Raw genomic sequence first — 26,523 nt, forward strand, 5'->3', positions numbered from 1 at the left:
CAAAGTAAGGCATTACCCTGCGGAACAGTGATACTGCTTTTTTGATAAGTGGCAAACTTGACATTACTTTTATTTTTATTTCACAGAAGGACAAGAGTGAGATGATAAAGTAGAAACTGCATCCAGGACAGAAGCAACAGCTTTATACTGCTAAGATAACTAAGACTCTTTGCAAGCATCTGCACAGAGAGCATGCTAACACAAAACTAGCCAAAACCCAGAGTGAGGTTAAAGCTGAGTGCATGCTGACCCCACCCCAGCAGCCAGACTCAATAAGCAACAAAAGTGTCTTTTCTTTTTTATTTTACCTTCGCTTTTGTGTTCATAAGTAAAAAGTAAAAGAAAGATTGTATAAGTATTTCATAGAGTAAGGTGAAAATAATGTAGCAAGTAGTGTATCAAGTAGTGTAACAAATTAATTAATGCACTACTTAAAAAAAAAAAAGTAATAAGTAATGTGTAATACATACATTTTCTTGAAAAATGACCCCAACACTGGTGAGGACCTCTACTGTAATGCGATCTGAAGTAGAAGACTTACCCTCACACTTACCCTAACTCTTAACCATTTTCCACTCACTTTAAAGCCTTACTTGACAGATTTTTAACACAGGTTGCACTGTCATCATGGCGATGAGAAAACGGAGATCCACCGTGTAGACATACATGTAATGACAACCAGTTACAGCGAGATGATCTTCAGCATCATAGCAGACAAATCGTTTTATTGGTGGAGCTTCAGACGTTTTCACAACATTTCAAACTATTCAAAATTCCATAATTTACATTTGATGTGTAATTAGGTTCTGCTCACAACTGTTGTTTGGACTTTGTACATTGCCGTAAAACTAAGCATCAAATAAGGAACTCGGCTAGTTTTGTACTGTTTTTCTTTTGCAAACTGAAAGCATTGCTGTTTCATCTGTGTGTACCTGCTTTTGTCCTGTTGTTTTGATATGTGCCTATGCCTCTGGGACAGGAAACTCCTAGTCAGAAGTGGGATGTTCAGCTCTGCTCATTAAAAATAATTACTCTGTGTTCAATTAAAGCTCAGTGATGCTCCTTTGATCCAGCCAGCTCAGTATGTTTTATCCAATTGTCTGATATGAACATTTGAATGAAAGGAGCCCTGATGGTTAAAAAGACTGAATTCAACTCTTCAGGTCTCTACTTCTGCACCTTGTTAGGCAGTCCACTTTAACAAGATGATTAAAAAGAGATTTAAAGTCACTTTAACTTTACTTTTCCACGTCTCACTGTTTCTGGGATGCTCTGCTTTTGGCTTCTCAGTATGCTGGATGAAGACCAGAGGGATTACCACAGGCAGGCATGCTCATAAAAGGCAGAATACACATAAAAGTTCATGCACATTGTACACATACTCCTACACGCATTATAAATTCACTCACCCAGCTGCCCACCCACAGCTGCCCACGTATCTTTTTTTTTTTTTTTGCTCTCTCGCATACTCTTACTTGACTACTTTAAAAAAAAACTTTACTGAAGGAGCTCTGCCGCATGAGCATGTTAATGTGCTGACAGTGGATCCTGTTACAGAGGAGAGCTGTTCTGCTGAATCCCAATTGCCCGGGGACAGAAAGGATACCAAGCCAAGCTTTGACTGCAGTTATGCTTCAACACTGTTATTTTAATAATTTTCTCTCTCATCCCTATGCTCATCCACTTTGCACTCTAGCTTCCTCTTTTCCTCTGCTTTCTCACTTTCTTAAGCTCTATTCCCTGTCTACCCCTCTATCCTGTTTGATAAGTTTCCTCAATCAGGCCTTCCTTCTCAGAACACTGCATCGATTCTCTTTATCTCTTTTCTCTTTGTGTTCCCTATGCAGTATTTACCTGTTTGTGATTTATGAGTTCAGGTAATTCTCATCAAGTAGGCTCCACTTTACAACCCTAATTCTATAAAAGCGTAAAACCGTAAATAAGAACTGAATCCCTCACTAATCTTCATTTTTATTGACAGTAGAAGATCAAAAAACATGAAAAAATGTACCATTTCATGCAAATATACTAGGTGATTTTGAATTTTGGTAAAATTTTGCTAACAAGTGGGGACATGGTCATGTTTGCCCTGCTGTATAGCTGCATAACAGTCACATACTTTGTCACACATTTCATTTCACCATGTGCCAAATGTTTTCAGTTAGTGAAATGTCTGGACTGTAGGAAGGACAATGCGCATCTCGAATCTTCTATTATGAAGCCATGCTGTTGTAATGGATGCAGTATGCGGTTTCAACTTGTCTTGGTGAAACATGCAAAGCATTCCCTAAAAAACAACCTTATCTGGGTGGGAGCATATGTTCCTATAAACCTGTATATAGCTTTCAGCACTGATGGTGCCATTCCAGATGTGCAAGCTGCCAATTTCTTAGTCACTGGTGCACCTCTGTCCCATCACAGATGCAGGCTTTTAAACTGAGAGCTGAAAACAAGCTGGATGAACCCTCTCCTCTTTAGTCAGGGGGACACGGTGTTCATATTTTCAGAAAATAATTTGAAATGTAAATTTTTTTGACCACAGAACAGTTTTTCATTGAGCCTCAGTCCATTTTAAATGAGTTTTGTTCACAGAGAGCTTTAACCAGCATTTGTGGATAACACAGTAAACTGTTTTCACTCTAGTCCCTTATGCACAGTGATTTATCCAAATTCTCTGAAGATTTTGATGGTATTATGCACTGTAAATGATGAGATATTCAAAGTCGTTGCAATTTCACATTCAAATTATGCACTACTTAAGAGAAAAGTACTGGTATACGTCAATGGTGACAATGGTGTTAAAGTGGTAGGAAATAGAAGATGAATGGGTGTCTGGTTTATTGCTTTGCTGGACTACCATGAATATCACTGGGAAACATCAAATGTGGTGCTGACCTTTATTACATTCTGAATTTTAATGACTCTAACAATGAGAAGAACAGCCTCTTCTGCTTGAGTGGAAACAATGTTGCAGAAAAGAGGACATATAGCACATGCATAATCAATCAAAACACTACAAGTCTACAGGTCGGTGGTGCAGCATCATTGAGGAAGCTTGCCCAGTTTTCCAGTTGTCTTCAGAGCTCATTTAGATGCCTCTTTCCACAGTCAGAACAAACAGGGCTTTGGAGCAGCACTCACACCTCGACTGCTCATTTACTGATCATTAAATATTCAGTGCCAGACTGTCTGTGGTACATTAAACAGTACAGGTATAAAGGATCAAGGTCAATCATTTCTAAAGCACGAATGAGAGGCTGAAGTGTCCACATCTCAAAAATAGCCGAGGCATTTACTGCATTACAGTGTGCACAGGTTACCTCGAATAATGAAATTAATTCTACCACAAGGAAGACTGTGTAACTCTCGTACACCAGCCACTGTGGCCACAGTTGAAATTTATGTGATAAGTATAACTTCAGCTTGAAGGAGAAGAGTCAAAATGTCAGCAATGTGACTCAGTAATGCTTGTCACAGCAATACCATTTCAAAGGGTTTATTTAGCTGTTTGACAGAATGACTTAAGTAAAACTGTTGCATGAAATGCCTGAAGTAATAAACGTAGCCACCCATATAGTCTCACTTAAAAGTCACTGATGTTTGCAGGGTACTAACAAGCCAGTGCTAGATTCATTCAGCTGTATATAGACTGCAAATATATAATGAAATACCACAGTAGTGTTACACAATATTACAACTGATCTTAGCCTCATTTAGCATGCCCTGATTCATCTGTTTTAATATGTCTTGCACTTGACTGAGATGGTAATTAGCAGGACACCCAGGATTTCCAAAAGAAAACTCACAAATCAAGCCTGTTATAGCCTATTTCTTACTTGATTTCTGTGGAACGAAACATTTTGAAATGGTCCAAACTATTGTTGATCACCTAGGTTAAGGGAGAGAAAATATTAAATCTAAATTTAAACAAAACTATGATCTTTAATCCAATCTAATTTCATGGAGGTAAAAACTAGCACTTTTAACATACCAGAAGAAAACAACTGTTGGACACTTATAAGCTCAAGCTGTCTTTAATGAGATTTCTGCTCTATTTAACTGTATTGCATCTGAAGATGTGTTTGTCATGGGTTATAATGATTTTGCACTGGCACATGATTCAAATTTACAGCTGTATTGTGTGGATAGAAAATGTAAGGATGTCTTCTAAGTAAAGTCATCACTCACAGGATTATCCCATCTATCTTCTTTGCAAGTATACAGTCCAAACTGGAATACTCTTTGCAACCTAAATCTGTTATACGTTTGCGTAACTATTCTCCCATCAAGATCTAACCTTTTAAAATATGGGCAGATGTCTTTTTAGCCTATGTGAGTTGCGCAGAGAAAAGTGCAAGGATGTGTCCTTCTAAAATGGGCGATAACCTTGAAGTGCATCAACCTTTCAACAAGTCGCAATCCTAACCCAATTATAGAGGTGTAAAAGCTTGATATAGCTGGCTAAACAATTAGAAAGTGCACTGTCAGAAGCAGAATAATCCTGTTAAGAAGGCTACAGAGCAGCACAAGCGTTTCTATCCTCACTGACAACTGTCTGTACCAGAAGATTTGTATAATTCAAGGTGGCATTCAAGGAGTTCTGCATAATATATTAGGAGTTTAAGATGTTTTGAAACCTTTAAGCTCAGATTTGGTTCCAAAATATCCACAAATATGTAACATATTTGTTTTGTTTTGTTTTAATCAAATATTTGCTTTACATAAAAGGTCACAGCTCTTCTTTGTCTCTTACTTGTGCTGGCTGGGTTTCTTATGCAACCACCATATTTATTTATGACTCTCAGCAATCAATATCTTGGAATATATGTGTGCCAGAAAAACCACAGGATTTTGAATACAGTAGCATTTAGGGGAATCGCTGATCTGTTTCGTATCCAGATTTTGGAACTTTTAATTATGGTGATAGATATGCGTGAGTGAGCTTGAATGACTGCTCCTTTGGGGACATCGCTGTAGTGATAATTTTCAGTGAATAGCTCAGAGAAGAAAGATGTTATTAACACATTTAGTACGATTTTGCACGAGGCCTCTCTTATAACTGTCAACTACTTCTTATTTCATTTGTATTTTATCCTAATATTAGCTCATTCAAGTTGCAATTTTAAATATTGAGAATAGCAAAAAATATTTGACAATACTTCGATACTTCAGTTCAAGATCTAAATGTCTGATTTCACTTATATCTTTTTCTGAAGACACCAGTTTGATTTCTCTTCTGCCTCCCAACAGTATATTTATAAATGGATGTGAGTCATAATGCTTAATCTCTCCATGCACCATTCAACGTGTTGGTATTCAAAGAATTGCTTTGAGGAGTTACTGTTCAAATAACTCCATATTTGTGTGTATGAATAAACAAATTGAAAACTCCAGATTTACAGCATACATACTACAGCTGGTTATTGTGACTTTGTTTGTTTGCAGTTATTTATTTACTGACAGGATCTTCAGAAATGATCTGAAATATTTCACACACACACACGCACACAAGAAAGTGATATAGAGATATAACATTTGTATATCTCTATGGGAAAAAAATATCTGTTGTCATTAAAAATACTGCATATTCAAATGACTTGAGCAGGTTTTACTATGTTTTTACAACTGTAAGTAATACCACATTTTCAACAAGCCACAACATCCTGAACATATTGTTTTTTCCTTGTCCCGCCGGCTAAGTTTTGGTTTGGGCACTTTGTCACGTGTTTTTTTTAAATCAGGAGATTACAGCCAATCAGAGTCAATTTTTCAAACAGCTCAACAAATAGCAGGAAAACAAACAAACCGTTTCTTTGCAGTGTAAATCTGAATCTGTTTGCTAGCTGAATGTAAAGTTGGTGTATTTTCCAGGACAAAAAAAGCCTTAACGTAATAACTTCACACAGAAATGGACGTAGCAAAAACCAATTTAATTTAAACATGTCATGTACTCTTTTACATGTGTGTGTTCTATGACAGTCCTAGGCAGTTTATTGTAGTGTACTGCAGACTAAACTGGTTAATCTGCAGTACCGTGGTACGGTTGACATTAAAGGACTATGTTAGGCTGGTGCACAGCAGGCTGTGGTGTCCAGGGTCACTTATAAGTTATATCAAGGGTATATTTAATTGAAGCTGAGGATGCTTCACCTATTATACCAGATTTATATTATCTACAGGTTGGGAAACAACAATGACAGCTCAGTAAACCTCAGATTTCAGGCTTGGGTGATCACAGACTATGAGCATTAAAAATACAAATGATTATACAACTTACTGCAAAGTAATTCTTTGACAAATCATAGGGCCCTCCACCAGACAAATCTTAGTTTAGCCTCTGCTTATAAGCCCAATATGAACATAATGAAGTGAGAAACAGACTATTTATCTCTTCACCTTGACCCTTCACCTTGATGCCCTGGTTTTCTGCAGACTCGGCAGCGGCTGATGATGCTTTCTAGGAAAGGTCCCTTCACTGTCTGAGGTATGGGTTTACTGTAGGAGAACAACATACAGAGACAATAATAATTACAGATAACTTAACAAATTAAATTTGATACAAGTTGCCAAATCACAAGACAGCACTGTTCTGAGTTGGGAAGCCTCTAAACAGCATTGGACAAAAGAGTAATGAAAGATGAACGATTCCTTGAATATTTAACTGAAAACTACAGAACTATGTCTCCTTAAACAGAGAAGTGAACAGTTCACCCGAACATGTTGTTGGGGTCGAGGGAGGCCAGCCAGTAGCTATAGGAATCAGGATAGTAGTTACACGTCCCCCTGCCGTGACACTCTATAAAGGGCACTTGGCGGAAATTTTCCAGACATGAGCCAGGAGAAATCAGGGGCTGCGAGGATCCCTCTGCTCCAGCACCTGTTTGCTGTAACAGACAGTAAGAACAGAATCACTTAGAGAAACAAGATCTCTGAATTCAAATTTTAAAAATAGTAAAAATGAACAAAACACTGATTTCTTTACCATGATGAAAGAGTACCCAGTCCACAGTGATTCCCAACCTCTAGGACATTCTGGTATGAGAGTCCTCTGACTGTGGATGGCTATGACATTGGAGGTGGTTTCACACACTGAGCACCTAAACAGGTATCCATATTATTTTATTCCACATAAGGTTAGAGGGTAGATATAGGTGGCAATTTTAGTTAATGGTAATCACACTAAATACACAATGTTATCCCACCTGCTAATGTAGGATTTCAGCATTTCTCCTGATATGGAAACCATGTTCATAGGCATGGGAGTTTCAGTGGACAACCAGTATGAATAGTCATTACGAGAAGCATAGCGGCAGGCATTTTCAGTGTCACAGAACAGAAAAGGCATTGTAGAGAAACGAGGCAGACAGCTCCCCGTGGTGCCTGAGAGACAGTTTAAAACACTGGTAAATATGCAGATTTTATTTATTTTTTAATGATGCAAAGATGCATCTTATATATGCACATACAACTTCTGGGTGTGGTGTTTTCCATGCTCTTACCAAGGTCCTGCCCATGAGCTCTTTTATATCCATTGATAAAGAGGAAAGAGTAACCACTGTAGATGAAGCTAGTGCCATGAGGACATTCAGGGGGGTGGATGCTCTGACTGTGCCTGACTATCAGGAAACTGTCAGCATAACTTGGACCGGTTCTGCCGGGCAAACCTGCAGGACCCTTATGACCTGGAGTTCCAGGTCTGCCATTGGGACCTGCAGATTGAAGAACATAATATGCAATGAAATAATATCACGTGGGCAGTTTTGTTCAAGGATATTTTTGGAATCTGTTGGGGGATGTTCTATAGTCACTACTACCTGCCACTAATGCACTGAGGACCTGTTTTAATGTGCACTGGCAGATAACTTCATTCAGAGGGCATTATTATTTTTTCCTTATTTTTTTCTTTTTTCTTATTCACACAATGTAATGCACAACTGTGAAGCAGGAGCGCTGCCAATACCTGAACTTTTATTGTTTTTCAGGTGTGATGTGTCCAGCTATTTGAAAGGCAATTCCAATCATTTGAACACATTTAACACTTCACATTCTACTGAAATACTTGGAAAATGACATTTTCAAGTGTTTTTTTATATTCTAATGTGTAATTGGAATATACACAAAAACACATTTTAACCCAAACATTTTGCCACATGTACACACGTATTTTTGTAAATGGAGATTTTCCATTTTTGTTTTAAAAAAAAATCCTATCCATATGTAAACGCAAAAAACAAAGTCAAATGCTGTCAAGCACGTGCCAGAGCAACAGGTGGCAATATAATCCTAACTGCATAGAAGTCTTGGCCAATCAGAAGTCTAGAAGCCTGGGAGGAAAAGAGTAAATAAAGATGAATGGCGCATAAAAGCAGTCTTTCTAAATGGTCGGATAATAACTGCAGATAGTAAGATTAACAGCAACAGTATTTTGTCTATATCTGCCATTGTAGAGATTCATCTCATGTAAACAATAACATGGCGCACAGCGTGACGTCAAAAAAGGCGCACACCTTTGATGTTGCACGACTAAATCTCAATTTTCCTTGTCCACATGTATACGCAAAAACTGGAGTTTTCAAAAATCTCCACCATAGTGATCCAAAACACTGTTTATGTGTGGATGAAAGGTCAAAACGCATAGAAAAAGCTGTGTTTTCAGAAATACCCGTATACGTGTGGACGTAGTCTTAAACACACCTGGCAGCCCTGCTCTTCCTTTATCTCCTTTGTAGCCTGTAAATCCAGGCAGACCAGGTGGGCTGAAACCCTGCATTCCTTTGATACCATGCTGGCCTGGAAAAGAAGTGTTCAATAGCAAAATTTATAATTCGAATATCACATATTACACAGGGAAAGGTAATACATGCAACAAGGATTAACTCTAAAAGTATTAACCTGGTGGGCCTGGAGGTCCTGGTGGACCAGTTCTTCCTGGAGGTCCGCATGTGCCACGGGCACCAGGAGAGCCTTGAGCTCCTGGTTCATGTATTACTTTTCTAAATGTTGCCTCACCTTTACGCCCTTTAGGTACACAGAAGGAGCAATTAGAAAGCTATTCCCCAGATATATGTAATGCTTAGCTTATCAAGTATTGACTCACCTGGTGGTCCAGGAATACCTTGGACCCCTGGCTGACCAGGAGGGCCAGGGATGTACCCAGGCTCTCCAATTTTACCTAAAGAAAAAAAATTAATGGGATTATCTCTTTGTATTGCTGCATGGATTCCAGCATGATGATGATGTGCGTTTCAAATGTATTGTGAGAAACTTGCTGAAGACTTTGTTACTCTTCAACATAGATTACCAGCAGGTCCTGGGAATCCTGGAAGACCTGGGTCACCTCTTACCCCTGGGCCTCCAGGTCTGCCTATTGCACCCTGAGGGGGCAAATGGAAATAGAAAGATCAGACTCTAATTATTGCAGTTAGAGTTTGAAGACCTGCCATTCTATACAAAACATTAGTTTTAGTACGGTGTGAAGAATGCTACAGAAAGGCTTGATGAAAGATTACCTCAACTGTAAAATACATCTTTTGCTATGAACTCTCCATTTTAATCAAAAACTCATGTCTACTTTCTCTAGGCATTTGTCAGAGGTAAATTACTGTAAAAACGTACAGGTGGTCCTTGTGGGCCTGGATCTCCTGGTTCCCCTAGATTACCCTGGCTTCCTGGAAGACCTGGGTCCCCTCTGTCTCCTTTTAACCCAGGCACTGCTGTACCTGGAGGACCAGGTGGGCCAGGGTAGCCTACATTGAGATTAGAAAGGCACTGATTATGGAGATAAAAGTAACTGAGGATGAGTGGCCTAGTGAAATAGGCATGCAAGAACTTCCATACAGTGACCAAATTACACAAACTGAAATCATCATCTGGACCTACAACTTATCGAGTAGATTCTAACCTTTCCTCCCAGGATATCCAGGTTCGCCAGGGTCTCCTCTATACCCAGGAAGACATGCGCCTTCTCTTCCAGGTGACCCTCTTGGGCCAAGGATGCCTTGTGGACCTGGAATTCCTTTGTCTCCTGTTAGTCCATGAATCCCTGTAACAGACAACCCAGGGAGGCCAGGATTTCCAGGAGGACCTACAGAGTGGAAAGAACAATTAGTCTAAATCAGTAAGGAATTATTTTAGTAGTGATGCATAATTTAATGTAATGGAACAGGCCTTTAGTATATTTTATTGTTTGATATTACATATAAATACATCAACTGATGAGTGCTTTGTTTGTTGCTATATGTATCGCTCATTATTTAACTTCCAGCATGCGGATTATACTGTAAGTACATCAGGTCTCTGGGTGTGGTTGAATGTATTCAGTGTTTTTCCAAGATTATCTAAAATAAGAAAGAAAAGAAAAGAAAAAAACCAAACAAATCCCAAAACGAAACACTGGACCCTCGCCCTCCTGCATAACCCCCACTCCCCAGCTCCTTTAGAGGGTAATGTGACTGGTATGTGACTCACCTGGCTGACCAGGGTCACCACGCTTCCCAGGACTCCCTTCTATCAAGACTGCAGAAGAGCGATATAAGAACAGATGAATTTGCCTGCGCCATTCAGGGGTACCATTAGCTATGAAAGAGATAGCTATTCTACAGGCCTTTTTAATTTTAGACAAAAGAAAAAAACATACATAAATACATAATTACATAGGATTATACATGACCTCAAAGAACCATACAAACATTTTTTATGCAGTATTTGGCTTACTAGTCTCTCCTTTCTGCCCGGGTGGGCCAGGAATCCCATCCAAGCCCTGGCTGCCTTTCGGACCTGGAAGTCCTCTATTTCCTGTTAGACCCACATTACCTGAGGCAAACACGTTTTAAAAAGTACACTCGATTAAACTTAAAGTATAAATAAAAAGCGAAAGTACTATTTGATCATTTCGAATTGATCCTGGAATGAGACAATGGGTTGCACTTCAAAAATATGTGGTGAAAAAAGTTTCTTCATATAGTTGCAATTAAAAGGACTTTGCCTTGTGGTCCATTAGGTCCGCGTTGCCCTTTGCTACCTGGAGGGCCATCTGACCCTTCTGGCCCTTGAGACCCTGAGGGACCTGAGACAGAAGGAGTGAACAGAGAGAGTTGGGTAGAGAGGTAGAGTGTTAAAGCTGTCTAATATTTTATCAGTTGTACAAACCATTTAGTCCAGTAGGTCCTGGGTCTCCCTTGAGTCCAAAAATTCCTGGTAAACCCTCTGTTCCTGCAATTCCAGGTTGTCCTTTTTGACCCTTCATCAAATTAGTATTAGTCAATCCCTGTTCACCCTGAGGACACGAAGGAAATTGTTAAGTCTAATTGTTGAATGTTGCCATTGTGTTTCTTAAATTTGTACAGTCTTAGTTTAAGCAGTAGGATCAAAGCCATTCCTTTGATCCTGACCACCTCTCCAGCCACTCTGTGCTGGGGGAGGTTTTATTGTAGATACATCCTAACTTGAAGATCTGTTTGATGTTTGGTAGAGCTTCCTACCCTTTGTATGGTTTCACTGTGTTATCTTTGGTAAACCATACATTGGGTGTGGGGGAAGACTACCCTCTTTATGACCAAGGATGTTGTTCCTGCTTTTAGGTTTTATGACCCTTTGATCAAACACACACACACACACACACACATTCTCACATAACACCCACACACACACACTTACATACAGTGCCTTGTCTTTGTAACCAAAGGGGGTTGCAAGGGGAGGTGTTTTGTAAACTATTGTTTGAAGTTTGTCAATAAAAGGCGGCGAGAGGAGGCCACCAGCGTGGTCATTTCAACGTGCTGGTCACAGACGAGAGGCCTCCCTTGCGCAAGAAATCGATCGAACACTGTTGCCTTGCTTTTCTTTCATGGGAATAAGTCCTGGATACAGCGGGGTCTGAGTTTAGACCCAACATTTTTTTGGTCCTTCGGAGCCGGAGCCTAACACATTGCATCCACCGAGGAGAGGGAGAGGACGCCACCGCAACGTCTGGGATGATTGACGTAAAGCCCTGGTGTTTTTGGCTTGCCACCAGGCCGGGAAGTTTGCGCCTGACCTCCCCTCGGGATGGATGACGATTGACGGGATCCAGAGACTCTTCCCATGAACGTAAACAAACAGTGAGTACAGAAGGCCTTAGAGAGCGTCTCTATAACCGCGTGAATGAATGTGGGATCCTAGAAACGCGTCACCGTGATTCTGCGTGAAACGTTGGAGTCCCGGGGAGCGCTGGTCACGAGAGCGCACGTGGACCCAAAACAATAGAGAGCGGCTACGGGCTGTGCGTTAAACGTGAGTCCGGGAGCGCGCTAGCCGCGTGAGAGAGACGCAGGCTTCTCCGCCGTTTGGGGCGTAGAGAGTTCTCCGCCATTTGGGGCGTGGAGAGAACCTAGGTTCAGAGTCCGGAATCTCCGCCATTTGGGGCGTTGGAGAGTGTCCGAAGGTTGAATTCTCCGCCATATGGGCGTTTGAGAGTTTTCAACAGAGAGCGCTAGCTGTGCGTGCAAACGCAAGCGATAGGCCTATGTTGTGTGTGTGCGGGCCAGACGTGGTCTGCGTGAGTGTGGCTGATTGTTGTCTTGTAATGGAGAATAAAATGTGTAAGTCTGCCTTAGAAGGAGATGTAAAATTTATGCAGAAAGTTTTACCAGGCAGCACGCAGTATGTAGGTTGTTGGTATAAGAAATGTGGATTTGAAGGGACATTAGTGGAAGTTAAGTGTAAAATGCTGGTAGAAAGAATATCTGTAAGTGTAGCAGGTAAAACAGGTAAAGCGAAGCAGAGGAAGGAATTGCAGTTAGCAGTTGCTAAGTTGTGGCTGGAGCAGGCTCAGAGGAGGAGAGAAGCAAGAATGTTAAAAGAGCAATATTGCAAGAAGTAGTTGTGAAACCTGAGGATGAAACTACAGCTCAATCCACTGCAACTACTCTAGAACAACACCGTAGAAAAGCATTAGGAAGAGCAAGAATGTTAGCAGAAAGTAGAGTCAGAGAAGAGCGTGAGAGAGCAGAGGCAGAAGTGGAGGAGAGATTAAAGGCATATTAGGAGCAGCATTGAGTCCAAGACAGACTTGGCAGGGTAGGAAACAGAAAGTAAAGTTAGTGAACACAAACGTTACAACTACATATCCATCCCTGACACAACACAAAAAAAAAACAAAAAAAAAAAACAAAACATATGGTGTTTCTGTAACAGAGTGTGAAGATGAAGAAAGTTTTTCTCCTGATCAATTCCATGAGTGTGAGAGTGTCTGACGTCATGGTGTGTGTGAAAGGTATCCAGCTGGGGCAGACGTGATTCTGCATGTCACCTGCCCAGTGGACAAAAAGAAATAAAATAGTTGTGTGGATGAATGATAGCACGAAGAGTGTTTGGTGTTTCTCAGTCTGAAACAGCTGTAATGCTATTTTCTGTTTTGGAGAAAAGTACAGTTAAAGAAAAAAAACAGAGAGATGTGTGTTGTTTTAAGCAGTGATGAGAATAATGGAAGTGTGGTGAGAGATGAACACAAAAACATACTGAAAATGCATTAACCATACTAACCCTACATGCATATACACATACAATGATACTCATGAGACCAGACAGCATCTTAAGCATGAGATTCTGTTTGTCATCTTGTCCAAGTCACTATTAAGATGAAAGTGATACATAGACTAGTGGACTGAATATTATAGGAGGACAGATGGTTGCATCATAGAGGAGGAAACAGAATGCTGATGAGAGGTCTTAAATGAGTGAGTTGAGTGAGCTGATTGTGAGTTTCTGGTGTGTGAAGAAGTTTTACCATGGCACACATTTAGTTACATGAGAACTAAAACTTATTATGTGCTAAGACAACAGGGTTATGCTGTATGTTGTGTGTATGGCTGATTGGATGAATGTTTGAGATTAAACTGGCTGTTTGATTTGTCTTTTGTTACGATTTATCCCCCTGGCATGAAGAACACGTGTCATGATTTAAACAAGGCCTATCTTTCCTTTATTTTCTTTGATTTCTTTTATTTTCTTTCTTTTATTTTGTTACTTTCATGGTGCACTGAAAGTTTTGTTTGATGATCTCTGTTTGAGCAGATCTGCACGATTAGAACCGAAGCGTCGTCGAGAAAACTGTTGCAAAGTGAGCTTCCCCAAAATTAAAATGGGCTCTTATTTGGGACAATCAGGAAACAAGTTCCTGTCCAAAAGGATTCAACGAGGAAATCCAGTCTAAATTATTTTTCTTTTTGAAATGACGTTGTTTTGCTGAGCGTGGAAACGAATGCGACGATAATTTCCACAATTAGCAAAAGAAGGAATCACTGAGTGAATGAGTAAGAATTTTAAAATAAATGGGGAACTGACTGACTGACTTAACACCATTGTGTGAAGTCAACCCCCACTTGACAAAGGTGTGGATGTATCTCTGTGTGTGTCTCTGTTACAGGAGCAGAAAGATGATAGCAACATCTGAGGTTGCGTGATGATTTAACCTTTTAAATGCCATTTTTATGTTTGTGAATCTATCAGAGGTGTGTTATTCATGGGCTTGTGGTACTCACAGAAGTTACTGTGAGAAAGTGTGTACACACCTGCGCAGCGCTAACATTTGCATTTTTTCTTACAGCATTGCAGTTTTTCATGTGATTTGATGATGTGGTTTTTAGCAGAACAACTGGTGGATGTTTGTTTCTTTATTTCAGGTTTTGTTTTCTTTAAGAGTGCATGTAGCATTCAGCAGAAGTGGACAAGGGACATGAGTAAAACAAATAAGAGATTACGATATTTATGGAATAGTTTATTATGGGCTCATTTGCTGGCCACTTTTGGACCCATAATAATATATGAGTGGAGTGACTTTGCTTAAGGGAAGTCACCGATTACATTAATGTTAACTGAGCACATGGGATGATCCATGTTTGAGGCGAATTATGGTAATGATAGTGATTTAATGATTTGAGAAAACCTGCACATGACACTTGTCTCGCCCGTGCTGAATGCGTATTACTTTTTTGATATAATTGTTTATAAGTGTGAAGTTTGATTTTACTTCAAGATCTTGTTTTCCAGGCCATGATGGTGAGTATGCAGGCTCCTGGTGGAGCCAGTTTTTAAGACAGGGATCCAGGTTTGGTGAGTTGACGCATGAGAAGTGTCCATGCGTCAAGAGGTGGGGTCCAGAATTAATATTAAACAATGTTTACTATTATTGTTGCAGTGATTTGTGTGATTAGCTGTTTATTTACAAGTATTAAACCTATGCAAGTGGTGCATCCATGTTCAGATGAGGCTTTGATGGCCTATAAGTGAAGTTCACTGATTATAATGTGGAATGACGTTGAGATGTTAAATAATTTGGAACAAATTATGGGAAAAAGTAGAAGTTTAATGAGTTTAGAATAAACCTGCAATGATACTTGTCTCTGTGATGCTGAATACTTTATTACTCTTATGATCTACAGTTGGTTGCAAATGTGAAGTTGTTTAAATTTAAGACTTTGTCTTCTGTGATACAGGAGCTGGGAGTTAAACAAGCTGAACATTTAAGTGCTGATTAATGTTCTTACACAGGGTTACAGCTTGGAGTGAAGCTGCTCCAAGGGACAAACCCTGGAGATTGTTTTAGGGAGACTGTGCAACACTCTTGTACATGTCTCATTGGGGAGTTGACACATGGCGAAAGCCGTGTGGCGAGAGGAGTGTCATTTTTTCAATTTGTAGATGTCGTGAGATGCCATGATGAGAAGGAGTGACTGAGAGGATCGCCCACAAAATGGAACCTGAGGGAGCGTGCCAAGCTCCAAAAAGTGACAGCGCAGAGGAGGTCCAGCGATGGACTTGTGGTTCTGTGAACAGCACAAATGCAAGGTGACTGTAAAATAACTAACAGCACTTTTTCCACAAGTGAAGCCAGTAACTTACTATCCTAAAAGATTAGCTCTAGTTGCTCGTGCTTTACCTCCATGCGTGAGACCAGTATGTGCAGCAGCTTAAGCTGTACAATGTTTCAATAGTTTATTTCACCCTTTGACACTGTTAGTTCCACACGAGGTAGATGTTTACTACTGCAGACTAAACTTACATTTCTGTCACCTACAAGACACTTGTCTTTAATGTTACTGTTACTCTCACAACCACACATATTACCATAAAGTGGTGCAGAATTCTGAATCTGTCCAACCCTTTTTGCCAACGGAGGAGGGCACTTCTCATGAGTGTAGAGAGCGCGAGGAGAAGACGTGTAAGCTGAGGGATGACTTAATAGATGTGCCACTCGTTGAGGGAAAGGTTTGGTTTGTTGATGATTTGAGTTTTACAACAGCAGAGGGACAGACTAGAACACGTTTTACTGTAGCTGACAGTGAGAGAGAGTTATCTATGTAGGACAACTAGCATGTTTCATGTTTGCTTGAGCAGCAGAGATGCTAGCTTTAACGGAAGCGTGTAAAGCTGTAGAGAGACAATATACACTGATAGGTAGTATACATTTGCTACTGTACATTTCTTTGTAGTGCAGTGAGTGAGACGAGGTGTGACAACCTCTACAGGGAAACCTGCAGAACACACCAAACTCTTGCAAATTCTGCTGGATGCAGCGTTATTAACCAGTGGAATTGCCGTTTGTAAATGTGCAGCACACATGTGAGGGAAAGATCCGGTTGCATTAGGGGAAGTTTTTGCAGATAAGATCGCAAAAGAGGCAGCTTTAGTTAAACATGGTGTTAACCTTTTATCAGTACAGCATTAGCAGACATGCAGGCCCACTCACCTACTGCAGGACAATAGTTGTGACTTACAGAGGGAGCAAGCTTGCAGGATGATTTTTTATCTGTGTGATAAACCAGTACTGCCTAATAATTTGTATAAGACTGCTGCTATTTTGAGCCATTGGCTATGCCATGTCTCAAACAGGAGGGAGATGAGCAGTCGTTATACTCACTCTAGGATTATTAAATACTTTAAAAAAAAAACTTTTGCAGACAGTAAAGTTAAGATTTAGGAAGACAGGCAGGACATGGTTAGACTGTATAGAATAAGTACATGAGGATTACTCCAACAGAGAATGGTCTGACTCTTTGAGATTACACATGTTAGAGCATTTAGAGTTCCAGTCTTCTGTAGTGATGATAGAAAAGCAGAAGAGAGAGCATATTAGCAGATTAGATGCTTGAAAATGTTTAAAAGTAAAGTAGTCATGAGAACAAATGATCTGCCAGATGATTCTGTTTCTTCGCAGGAGCAGAGCCTGAAGTCTGGAGATTGGATGATGATAAGGCCATGGAGAGGAAGTGCTGGTCCAGTCCATGGTGGGAAGGTCCATATCGGATGCTGCTGACGACGACCACAGCAGTGAAGATTGCTGGAAGGAACACTTGGATACATCAAGCGCACTGCAAGAAGGTGACACACATCCAGGCCAGCTCGGAGTAAGTGGCAGGAAGACCGGGAACAAAGGGGGGGAAAGCCTCCAGGGCCCCTCGTCTCAATCCGGTGAAGAAACCAACTGAGCCACAGGTACTCATCAGAATGGCTGGGAATGTGCTGTGCATCTTCTTGTGCCTGTGGACCCTGAGTGGGATGACAGGGAGCGCACTGGGACAGAGCGAACCACACCAGGTACCCGCATGGGTTTTCAACCAACTACTGGTGGCAGTTTAAGAACACAACCGGATAGCATCACTTGGAGCGAGACAGTTTGTTTGGTTGCTTTAGCAACACATCCAGGAACACTGCCAACTTTTCAACTTTCCAATTCCTCATAACCTGAATGGAAGGTTGATTCACCAGTAGCTGGGAAGGTGAACTGCTCTGGTGAGACAGACCTGCTCGTCTGACTCAAAGAATATGACTTGTTGCAGGACATTATACAGTTAAACGAACTGGAAACAGGCCAATTGCCTATGTGTACGAAGGACAATGGATTAGCCCAAGTTGGAGATTAACCATGGAACATGGTAACATCACTTATTCTTTTGTCTTCTGCAAGAAGGATGTAAACAGAGAAGCCTTTTGTCTACATTTACATCATGAACACTTGAGGTTTTGAGCCAAGAAGATCAAAACAGCTGGATCCAATTTCCTTTACAAAGCTTTTTCTGTGGTGACAACAGGACAGGAGAAGAGTTGTAAATGCAGATAATTCACAAGTTGACTCTAACCCCCACAGGATGCCTACAGTGAGAAGATTTGGGGGGTTGATAGGAGTCAATAAATAAGGGTGTTGACTTGCTGCAGCTTTGAAGTTAGCTGAGAGCCATATGGACAAACAATAAAGTCAACTGATGCGTTTAAATACCTATGTCTGTATACAGTTGGATTGTAGTGACATATGATTTTTGAGAATGATGATTCTTCTTGTTTGACCTTTGACATTCAGTTGTGTACTTGAAGAAATACATAATGAATTGCACGACAGGAGTAGATCCGCCACAAGACTGGATAGCTTGGTTACTGTCTGGTCCTTGGTGGCATCTTCTTTTGAAAATATTAATTCCTGTTTTTGAACTGTTGATACTGATTTGCTTATGTATAGGATGTAGTTTACTGTGCATGAATGAAATCTACACTGACACTGTCTAAACAAAGGGTGCATAAGTTGAAATTTAAGTATGCAATGACAAAAAGGAGGGAAATGTTAAGTCTAATTGTTGAATGTTGCCATTGTGTTTCTTAAATTTGTACAGTCTTAGTTTAAGCAGTAGGATCAAAGCCATTCCTTTGATCCTGACCACCTCTCCAGCCACTCTGTGCTGGGGGAGGTTTTATTGTAGATACATCCTAACTTGAAGATCTGTTTGATGTTTGGTAGAGCTTCCTACCCTTTGTATGGTTTCACTGTGTTATCTTTGGTAAACCATACATTGGGTGTGGGGGAAGACTACCCTCTTTATGACCAAGGATGTTGTTCCTGCTTTTAGGTTTTATGACCCTTTGATCAAACACACACACACACACACACACACACACACACACACACACACACACACACACACACACACACACACACACACACACACACATTCTCACATAACACCCACACACACACACTTACATACAGTGCCTTGTCTTTGTAACCAAAGGGGGTTGCAAGGGGAGGTGTTTTGTAAACTATTGTTTGAAGTTTGTCAATAAAAGGCGGCGAGAGGAGGCCACCAGCGTGGTCATTTCAACGTGCTGGTCACAGACGAGAGGCCTCCCTTGCGCAAGAAATCGATCGAACACTGTTGCCTTGCTTTTCTTTCATGGGAATAAGTCCTGGATACAGCGGGGTCTGAGTTTAGACCCAACAGAAATAATGAAAGAGGGATAAAGAACCTATTGATGAACACATTTGTTTCAAATAATATACACATTTGTATTTATTTACTGGAATCTTCTCTACTGCATCAGTGACATTTAAATTCTACCTTTTGGCCTGCTGGTCCAGGTGGCCCATATCCATTGTACTTTGGTTCCCCAGTAGCTCCTTTGAAACCAGTTTTACCCTGATCACCATCTCGCCCTGGTTTTCCCGGTATTCCTCGATCTCCTTTTATTCCCTTTGGCCCTGGCAGAATTAAATCACTAGTAACACTTTCTAATAACTATACTACCATCATATTTATAATAATGACGTTAACAAATAATTCAAATCAAATGTTATACTATTATTGAGATGTCTCTTAGAGCTCAAGGTTCTAATTCACAATAGTTTAAGGTGCATGCAGTAATATTCTAAAGCACAATGATTCAGTTCTTATTGTTAGTGTCAACATTCGATTCACAATCTGAAGGGGGCCCTAAACTGTAAAAAAAAAAAAAAAAATCAGTAAAAATACAATGCATTGTTCTGTATAGATGTGAACGGATTTTCTGTATTCATTATCCGCAGATGTGTTTCCGTACTTCTTAATTACTATTAATTACTATTACTATTAATGTACTATTAGTACATATTAAAGCTTATACATTTTTTGTTTTGTTTTTTTATTAAAATATGTTAAAACATTTTTAATTTGTTAAAATATTAAAAAAGTTTTTTTTTTTAAGCTTACATGTTTTTATTGAGAAATAATTGTTAATTTATTTGCTAAGTGATGTCTGCTGTGACCAGATGCTAACAGTTGCCTGTCTCAATACGAGTACTTGTGCATACCCGGGTTCTTGTGGACTCGTGATAAGTCATCAGTCAGAGAACAAGTACCAATTCAAAAGCTGTATCTCAAAACCTAGGCTGCATTTTTCGGAGGACCTGGCCTTTGCGATCTACGTGGGCCGGGTCCTTCGAAAACTGAGAAGGCTGGAAGTGAGCAGCTGTGAAATGGGACGGTCTAGCCTTCAGATTTGCGTCACCGCTGTCTCGGTGGAGTTTGATAAACTCAGCCGTCTGCTCCTTGCTATCTAAAATATAACAGTACACTGGAGTAAATTCTCGACCATCTCACACTTGTGTTTAATCAGTTTTCTGTTTGACGTTTATTCAGCTGGGTGAAAACCCCAGAGGAAAAGTTTTATCTAATCTAATCTAATCTAATGTCTTTAATCTCAGCCAAACCGATTTACTCAGGAACAAATAAAACACTGAAACAGCCAAACAATACAATTTTTTAAGTTACCTAAGTGACTTATATATCATGTTTAACCTGAGTAGCGGGGGGTTTAAAAAACAATGTGCCGGGAGTCCGCTGTTCTCGCCGGAAATTATGTGGGTTACAGCTGCTCCAAGACAGTAACAGTAACAGACTAATTAAACAATAAAATATGTTACAGATTTTACAAATTTAAGAAATAGCACTAGTATATACAAATCACTCAATTATAAATATCAAGAGTTAAAAGAGGTGATTATAAATAAATATCAAGAACATTGACAAGGATATTACAGAGTAGAAAAGAGTGTGTGCAAAAAAGATGTAACAATATTATTATCATTATTATTATTATTGTAACGGGCATGCAACTTGGAAGATGCTTGTAGTTTTCTCACTACATAAAAACTGCACACTGAAAAGGTCATTTATTAATCTTTTTTTATTAAAAGGATTTTAAAACATGAAGTTTTGTACATGTTAAATTTTTAAGTTTAAGGTTTTATTTTTTTCAGTAGTAGAAATCGTACAATAACAATACAATGGAGTTCTGAAAACACAATACAATAAATTATTCTGCACAGTGATCACTGAGCATTCATGAGCATGATAACCAAAATATTCTTAATTTTTCTTTATTTAACTTCAGCTTGAAGTAAAATGCAGTACTTACCTGGAGGCCCCCTCAGCCCTGCATCTCCTGGAGCTCCGGGATGTCCTTTAAACCCTGGTGATGTTAATAATCCATCCAACCCTGGATCACCTAGTGAGCCTGGGGACATACAGGCACACAGCATAAATACAGTTTGGCAGATTTACAAACGGAAATAATAACTAGTCACTGTGAATGTTTAGCTTATTTCAGACCTCTTGGTCCAGGATCCCCTGGTGCTCCCACTTTTCCTCTCCACCCTTTTGATCCATTCCTGCCAGGATCTCCACTTGGACCAGCCAGACCAGGGTTACCTTGTGCAATACAGTTAGTGTTAAAATATTATTACCATGTCCTACTCAATGCCCTGTCCTAATATAATGTGGATCATTTGTAAAAATAAATAAATAAAAAATAAATAAATTAATAAATAAAAAATCTCAGAAACATTAAAGACTGTAAAAGGACATTTTTTGAACAAGACTTTACTGGAAAGTGTACCTGGTGGACCAGGGTCCCCTGAGTTCGCAGTATAATTTTGTGGTGATGGAGCTCCTGGGGCACCTTTGGGACCTTGGTCTCCATTCATACCTGGGGGGCCTGGAGGACCTCTAGGCCCATCTGGGCCAGAGTCACCTGCAAATAGCCAAGGTAGCTCTAACTTCATCAGTTTTATATAAATCAGTTTTTCATAAATTACTGTCACAGAGGCAAAAACTATTATACTGTTTCAGATCTGACATGTTTGTGTATATTATATGCATTGTGTTTGTGTGCACGCGCACGTGTGTTTGTGTTGCATTTGTGTTTACCTCTTTGACCAGGTGGACCTACAATTCCAGGCAACCCATCTGGTCCATATCCTGATGGCAATCCATCTGGTCCAGGGTCTCCTCTGGGTCCTAACAAAAGTGAAGTTGAATATTTTGATAAAAATCAATACATTGTAAAAACTCATAAAGTAATTTTGGTCTTTTCAACATCACATTAAGTACTCACATACATGAAAAACCCAGATTTTTTAACTATTCCATATTGATGAATTTAAATATGAATGGTCTATCAGATAAGGAATACTGTACCTGGTTGACCAGGTAGGCCATTTTGTCCTTTGATTCCTTTTTGTCCATGATGTCCTTGTGAACCTGGTCTTGATGGCCCAGGGAACCCAGGTTCACCAGCAGGGCCAGGAAGACCAAACCCAGGCAAACCTTGATTTCCCTTCTCACCAGGAAAGCCATTAAGTCCTAAAAAGAAAAAAATAAATATATATATATATATATATACATATATACATACAGCTAAGATACTGCGCAGGACCCTCAAGCTCCCAGGCCTCTGGTAGAGGACCCGAGCTTGAAGGATAAACCGCCCGCAGGGCGTGCTGGGTGTTTTTTTTTTTGTTTTATATATGTGTGTGTGTGTGTGTGTGTGTGTGTGTGTGTGTGTGTGTATAAAGGTGAGGAGCAAAGGAAATTTAATATATAAAAATATTAGTGCTGTCAGCGTTAATCTCGTTAAAATGACGTTAACGCCATAACTGCACTAATTTTATATCCAGATTGGTATTACTAAGCTTTTACCTGTTTTTTTATCTGTCTGTAATGTTCTTTCAGGGCTAACACCAAATACACCACACAAGTCTAGCATAGACTAACCTTGAGGTCCTTCAGAACCACTTGGTCCTGGTTCTCCACTTGGCCCAGGCAAGCCTTTACATGATTCTTTGCTACCAGGTAGCCCTGGAAGCCCTTCAGAACCCTTTACTCCTGCACAAATCAATAACACAATCAATGTAGCAAACAGATCAATATTGTTGCAAGTTTGTGCTTTATTATGTGCTTATGAAGAGTACAGTTTTGATTTTAGTCAATAGTCAGTTTAGTCATCAGTACCCTTTTCTCCTGGAAAACCAGGACTGCCAGTTAGCCCTGGATATCCAGGTAAGCCAGGATTCCCAGGATCACCTGCAGGCCCGGGATCTCCATCTTCACCTGGAAGCCCTGGGAAGCCTGGAGGCCCAGAGTGTCCAAGGTTGCTATCACCCTGTTATTAGAAAAATAGAGGACATAATGTATATGTTAGCATTCACTACTTAATCTGCTTCCAGAATTATATTGCAAGGTATAATGTTTGGTAGTGTTTGGTAATGTTCCAAGCCTTTGATTATGAAAAAAAGAATGCTGCATTTTCTCATTTCTTTGTCATTCCCTGATCTCCCTTCACAAAGAACTGACATAACATGAAGGAAGCAATCATTTGATTGGCCAGTTTTTAAAATCAAATACCTACACAATAATGTAAAAAATAATTTTTATTTATTTATTTTTTGCTTTTATGCCTTCCTGTAAAGACCAGTAAAGTGCAATAGAGTGTTTGCTATATGAAGATGTATGTTGTATCAACTTTGTTTCTAACCTTTGGTCCTGGAGGACCAGGAGGGCCTTCTTGGCCTGGCTGACCTGGGGAACCTCTACCTGGAGGGCCTGGGACACCTGGTTGGCCCTTGTCACCTGAAAAATACATACTTATCAGTAAACACATAAATCATCTATGTGACTAGTCCTCATTTCCTTTTGAGACAATCAAAGTAATCTCATATCTAGGAAATATTTTATGTGTTTGCAAATATGCAAATGTTTTCTGCATAAATTCACAGAACCTACCTTTCTGTCCTTGTTTCCCTGGCATTCCAGGAAATGACAACGGGCCACGTTCTCCTTTCTGGCCTGGTATACCTGGTGGTCCTAGATGACCTGGAGCCCCTGGATGACCTGACATTTGTTTTGGTGATATAAAATATGTTTCTCTTCTGCCATTGTTTTCCATCCATCCAATTATTCATCCACCTATTGAGTTATGCATCCATACAGCATATCCACATGCAGTACTTACCTGGGCTTCCAGGTGAACCTGGCCAACCCTTCAATCCAGGTGGGCCAGGAAGTCCTTTACTGTATATGACTCCAGGTTCCCCCTTTTCTCCTGCAATAAAGGAGAGATGTATGTTAGTATTTTACTATATTTAAGTTTTTATTAAATTTTACATTAATCAGTATATAATATAACCTGGAATTCCTGGCTGCCCTGGAAAGCCAGATACCCCATTATCTCCTTTCATTCCTGGAGGCCCAGCAGGTCCATAACCCACTAGCCCAGAGTAGCCGTCTGGTCCTGGTCTGCCTAAAGGGCCTGGTGGGCCTTGGACTCCACGGTCTCCCGTTTCACCAGAGAAGAAATACTATAGAGTGGCAGAATACTTGTTCTAGCTATGACTAAAAAAAAAATTTGTTTTGCTCCTGTACATGTTAAAACCTCTGAAGCATCAAATGTGACACCTGAGATGTGGAATTGCAGAAGGCAAAAAATGTCATGTAAAACTCAGATTTGTCAGCAATTTCTCACCGGATCCCCTGGAAGCCCTGGATTGCCTTTGCGACCTGGCAATCCTGGAAGTCCAGGTAAACCCGGATCCCCAGGCCTCCCAAGCTGTCCCTGGTCCCCTTTTTCTCCCTTTGGCCCAGGAGCACCAAAGGAATACGACTCTCCCTTCTCTCCTTTTCGACCTGGAAAACCTGCTTCACCAATTGGACCCTTTGGAAAAGAATTAATATTAAGTGTTTACATAGGTAAAGAAAAACAAACTTACAACAAAGCAAAAATTTCAAGACATGTTTTCTTACAGGTCTTCCTGGTAAGCCTTTAGGTCCTGGGAAACCAGGATCACCTTTATCACCTCGAGGCTGATTGAAGCCTGAGCGGCAGAAATAGTGCACATTCTAGTTTTAAATCTTATTTGCTTTCCATCACTACCAGTAAAAGTGCATTTGAATGCGCAACTCAGATAGAATAAAATTCATCTGTTATGCAGTGCTTGTTACCAGGCGGGCCAGTTTCACCCTGGGGACCTGGAGGTCCTGGGAATCCTGATCCAGTACACTCATAACAGGGATCCCCCTTTTGTCCTGTACAAAGAAACAAACATTTTTTAAAATCTCAATTATTGCACAATATTATTTTATATATGAGATTCAAAGGCCTTGATGACAACTGCACACAACACAGTAGTCTGCTAGTAAAAATAAGTCATAACAAGTTTGAAATAAATAATAAATACTAACTACAATGGTTTAAAAAATTAAAAAAGAAGGCTTTAAAAACAATCCAACCTTTCATTCCAAACACCCCATCGTATCCCATGAGTCCAGGCAATCCATTCACTCCTTTAATTCCTGGCAGACCCTTGGTAACTCTGTTAGCTACAAACGACAACAAACTTAGTGTCCTAATTACACTTTCAAAACATTTCCTCTAAATATCTGTATAATTATTGCAGTAGTATGTCATTAATATCCTTCACTATAGTCATTTAGCCTATATCTAAGAGTTTAAAAATCCATATCCACTCTGTTCAATGACTATCAGTGGTCCACAACATACATGCTACAATTCTATAAATAAAAAGCTAAACTTTCAAAGTTATTTGTTTATTTATTTGTTTTGTTAAGCATGATAGATATTGAACATTTAATTAGTTGTTGTTTTGTCTCTTCCACAGCATGTCTTTGTCCTGTCTTCATCCACTCACCCCCAACCGATTGTGACATGACATCTTGCAGTAGGTTTATTGTTAGCATTTGAAGTTATAGTATTTGGAGGATTTAGGGGAGAGCATTTTTGCATACTTCTGTCTTCAGGGATTCCAGGTGGGCCCTGATCTCCAGGAGGTCCTTGGTCACCAGGCTCTCCATCTGGACCCGGAGGTCCGATATAATCAGCCCCAGGCTCCCCAGAATCACCTTTTAGGCCTGGAAGGCCATTGGGACCACGTAGGCCATGCACATCAATTCCTAATCCTGTGCAGGGTAAAGTGAGAGGCCATGAGCAAGCTTTACAAAATAAGCTTAACATGTGGATGAAGGTACAAAGGATGTTATTCTCTTTCAAATTCTTTCTTCACACCTGGAGGTCCTCGTGGTCCAGGAAAGCCCACAATACCTGAGAAAAGAATAGCCACATGTGTTATTATTGTATGGGCAAGTCAGCTACAATAAAGCAAGGTTTTTTTTCATCGGCTCATGACTGGTGCAGGCTTTGACTTTAGGATTTGCTATTCTGTTGTATATCTTCTTCATTAGTTTGTATACTATAGAGTATTATGCACCCCGAGGCCCAGGAAGTCCAGGTGGGCCCTGATGACCAGGATCTCCCTTGTATCCTTTGATTGGCTCAGTCACATATGTCTGTAAACAAAATTGTATTGGACGTTTTAGAACAACAGGAAGTGATGGATTCAAATAAAATCCACAGAAATTCATTCTGTATCCATAACAAAGACTAATGTAG

At 40.0% G+C, this 26,523-nt stretch overlaps 1 protein-coding gene across 2 annotated transcripts in view; it reads right to left on the reverse strand.

Annotated features, from left to right (window-relative positions):
* Positions 1-5,909: 5,909 nt before the first annotated feature.
* The window catches only part of LOC101467532 (uncharacterized), a 28,996-nt gene continuing 8,382 nt past the window's right edge, over positions 5,910-26,523 (reverse strand). For both annotated transcript variants that reach the window (XM_004542619.3, XM_076876631.1), the window contains 34 exons: positions 26,342-26,420; positions 26,140-26,175; positions 25,863-26,033; positions 25,347-25,436; positions 25,059-25,142; positions 24,861-24,931; positions 24,583-24,771; positions 24,247-24,418; positions 24,073-24,162; positions 23,844-23,951; positions 23,596-23,690; positions 23,073-23,223; positions 22,836-22,946; positions 22,260-22,424; positions 21,990-22,079; positions 21,679-21,813; positions 21,393-21,491; positions 21,199-21,297; positions 19,365-19,504; positions 11,149-11,275; positions 10,985-11,065; positions 10,714-10,812; positions 10,468-10,515; positions 9,902-10,084; positions 9,616-9,746; positions 9,302-9,374; positions 9,098-9,172; positions 8,893-9,018; positions 8,695-8,790; positions 7,500-7,709; positions 7,203-7,380; positions 6,983-7,097; positions 6,712-6,884; positions 5,910-6,495 (listed from right to left, as the gene is read on the reverse strand). In XM_004542619.3, coding sequence (XP_004542676.2) covers positions 6,393-6,495; positions 6,712-6,884; positions 6,983-7,097; positions 7,203-7,380; positions 7,500-7,709; positions 8,695-8,790; positions 8,893-9,018; positions 9,098-9,172; positions 9,302-9,374; positions 9,616-9,746; positions 9,902-10,084; positions 10,468-10,515; positions 10,714-10,812; positions 10,985-11,065; positions 11,149-11,275; positions 19,365-19,504; positions 21,199-21,297; positions 21,393-21,491; positions 21,679-21,813; positions 21,990-22,079; positions 22,260-22,424; positions 22,836-22,946; positions 23,073-23,223; positions 23,596-23,690; positions 23,844-23,951; positions 24,073-24,162; positions 24,247-24,418; positions 24,583-24,771; positions 24,861-24,931; positions 25,059-25,142; positions 25,347-25,436; positions 25,863-26,033; positions 26,140-26,175; positions 26,342-26,420 — 3,993 coding nt within the window. In that variant the 3' untranslated portion in view covers positions 5,910-6,392. The remainder of the gene's footprint in view (positions 6,496-6,711; positions 6,885-6,982; positions 7,098-7,202; positions 7,381-7,499; positions 7,710-8,694; positions 8,791-8,892; positions 9,019-9,097; positions 9,173-9,301; positions 9,375-9,615; positions 9,747-9,901; positions 10,085-10,467; positions 10,516-10,713; positions 10,813-10,984; positions 11,066-11,148; positions 11,276-19,364; positions 19,505-21,198; positions 21,298-21,392; positions 21,492-21,678; positions 21,814-21,989; positions 22,080-22,259; positions 22,425-22,835; positions 22,947-23,072; positions 23,224-23,595; positions 23,691-23,843; positions 23,952-24,072; positions 24,163-24,246; positions 24,419-24,582; positions 24,772-24,860; positions 24,932-25,058; positions 25,143-25,346; positions 25,437-25,862; positions 26,034-26,139; positions 26,176-26,341; positions 26,421-26,523) is intronic.

Source organism: Maylandia zebra, linkage group LG18, assembly GCF_041146795.1.
Source record: "Maylandia zebra isolate NMK-2024a linkage group LG18, Mzebra_GT3a, whole genome shotgun sequence".
In the NCBI taxonomy this organism is placed as follows: domain Eukaryota; kingdom Metazoa; phylum Chordata; class Actinopteri; order Cichliformes; family Cichlidae; genus Maylandia; species Maylandia zebra.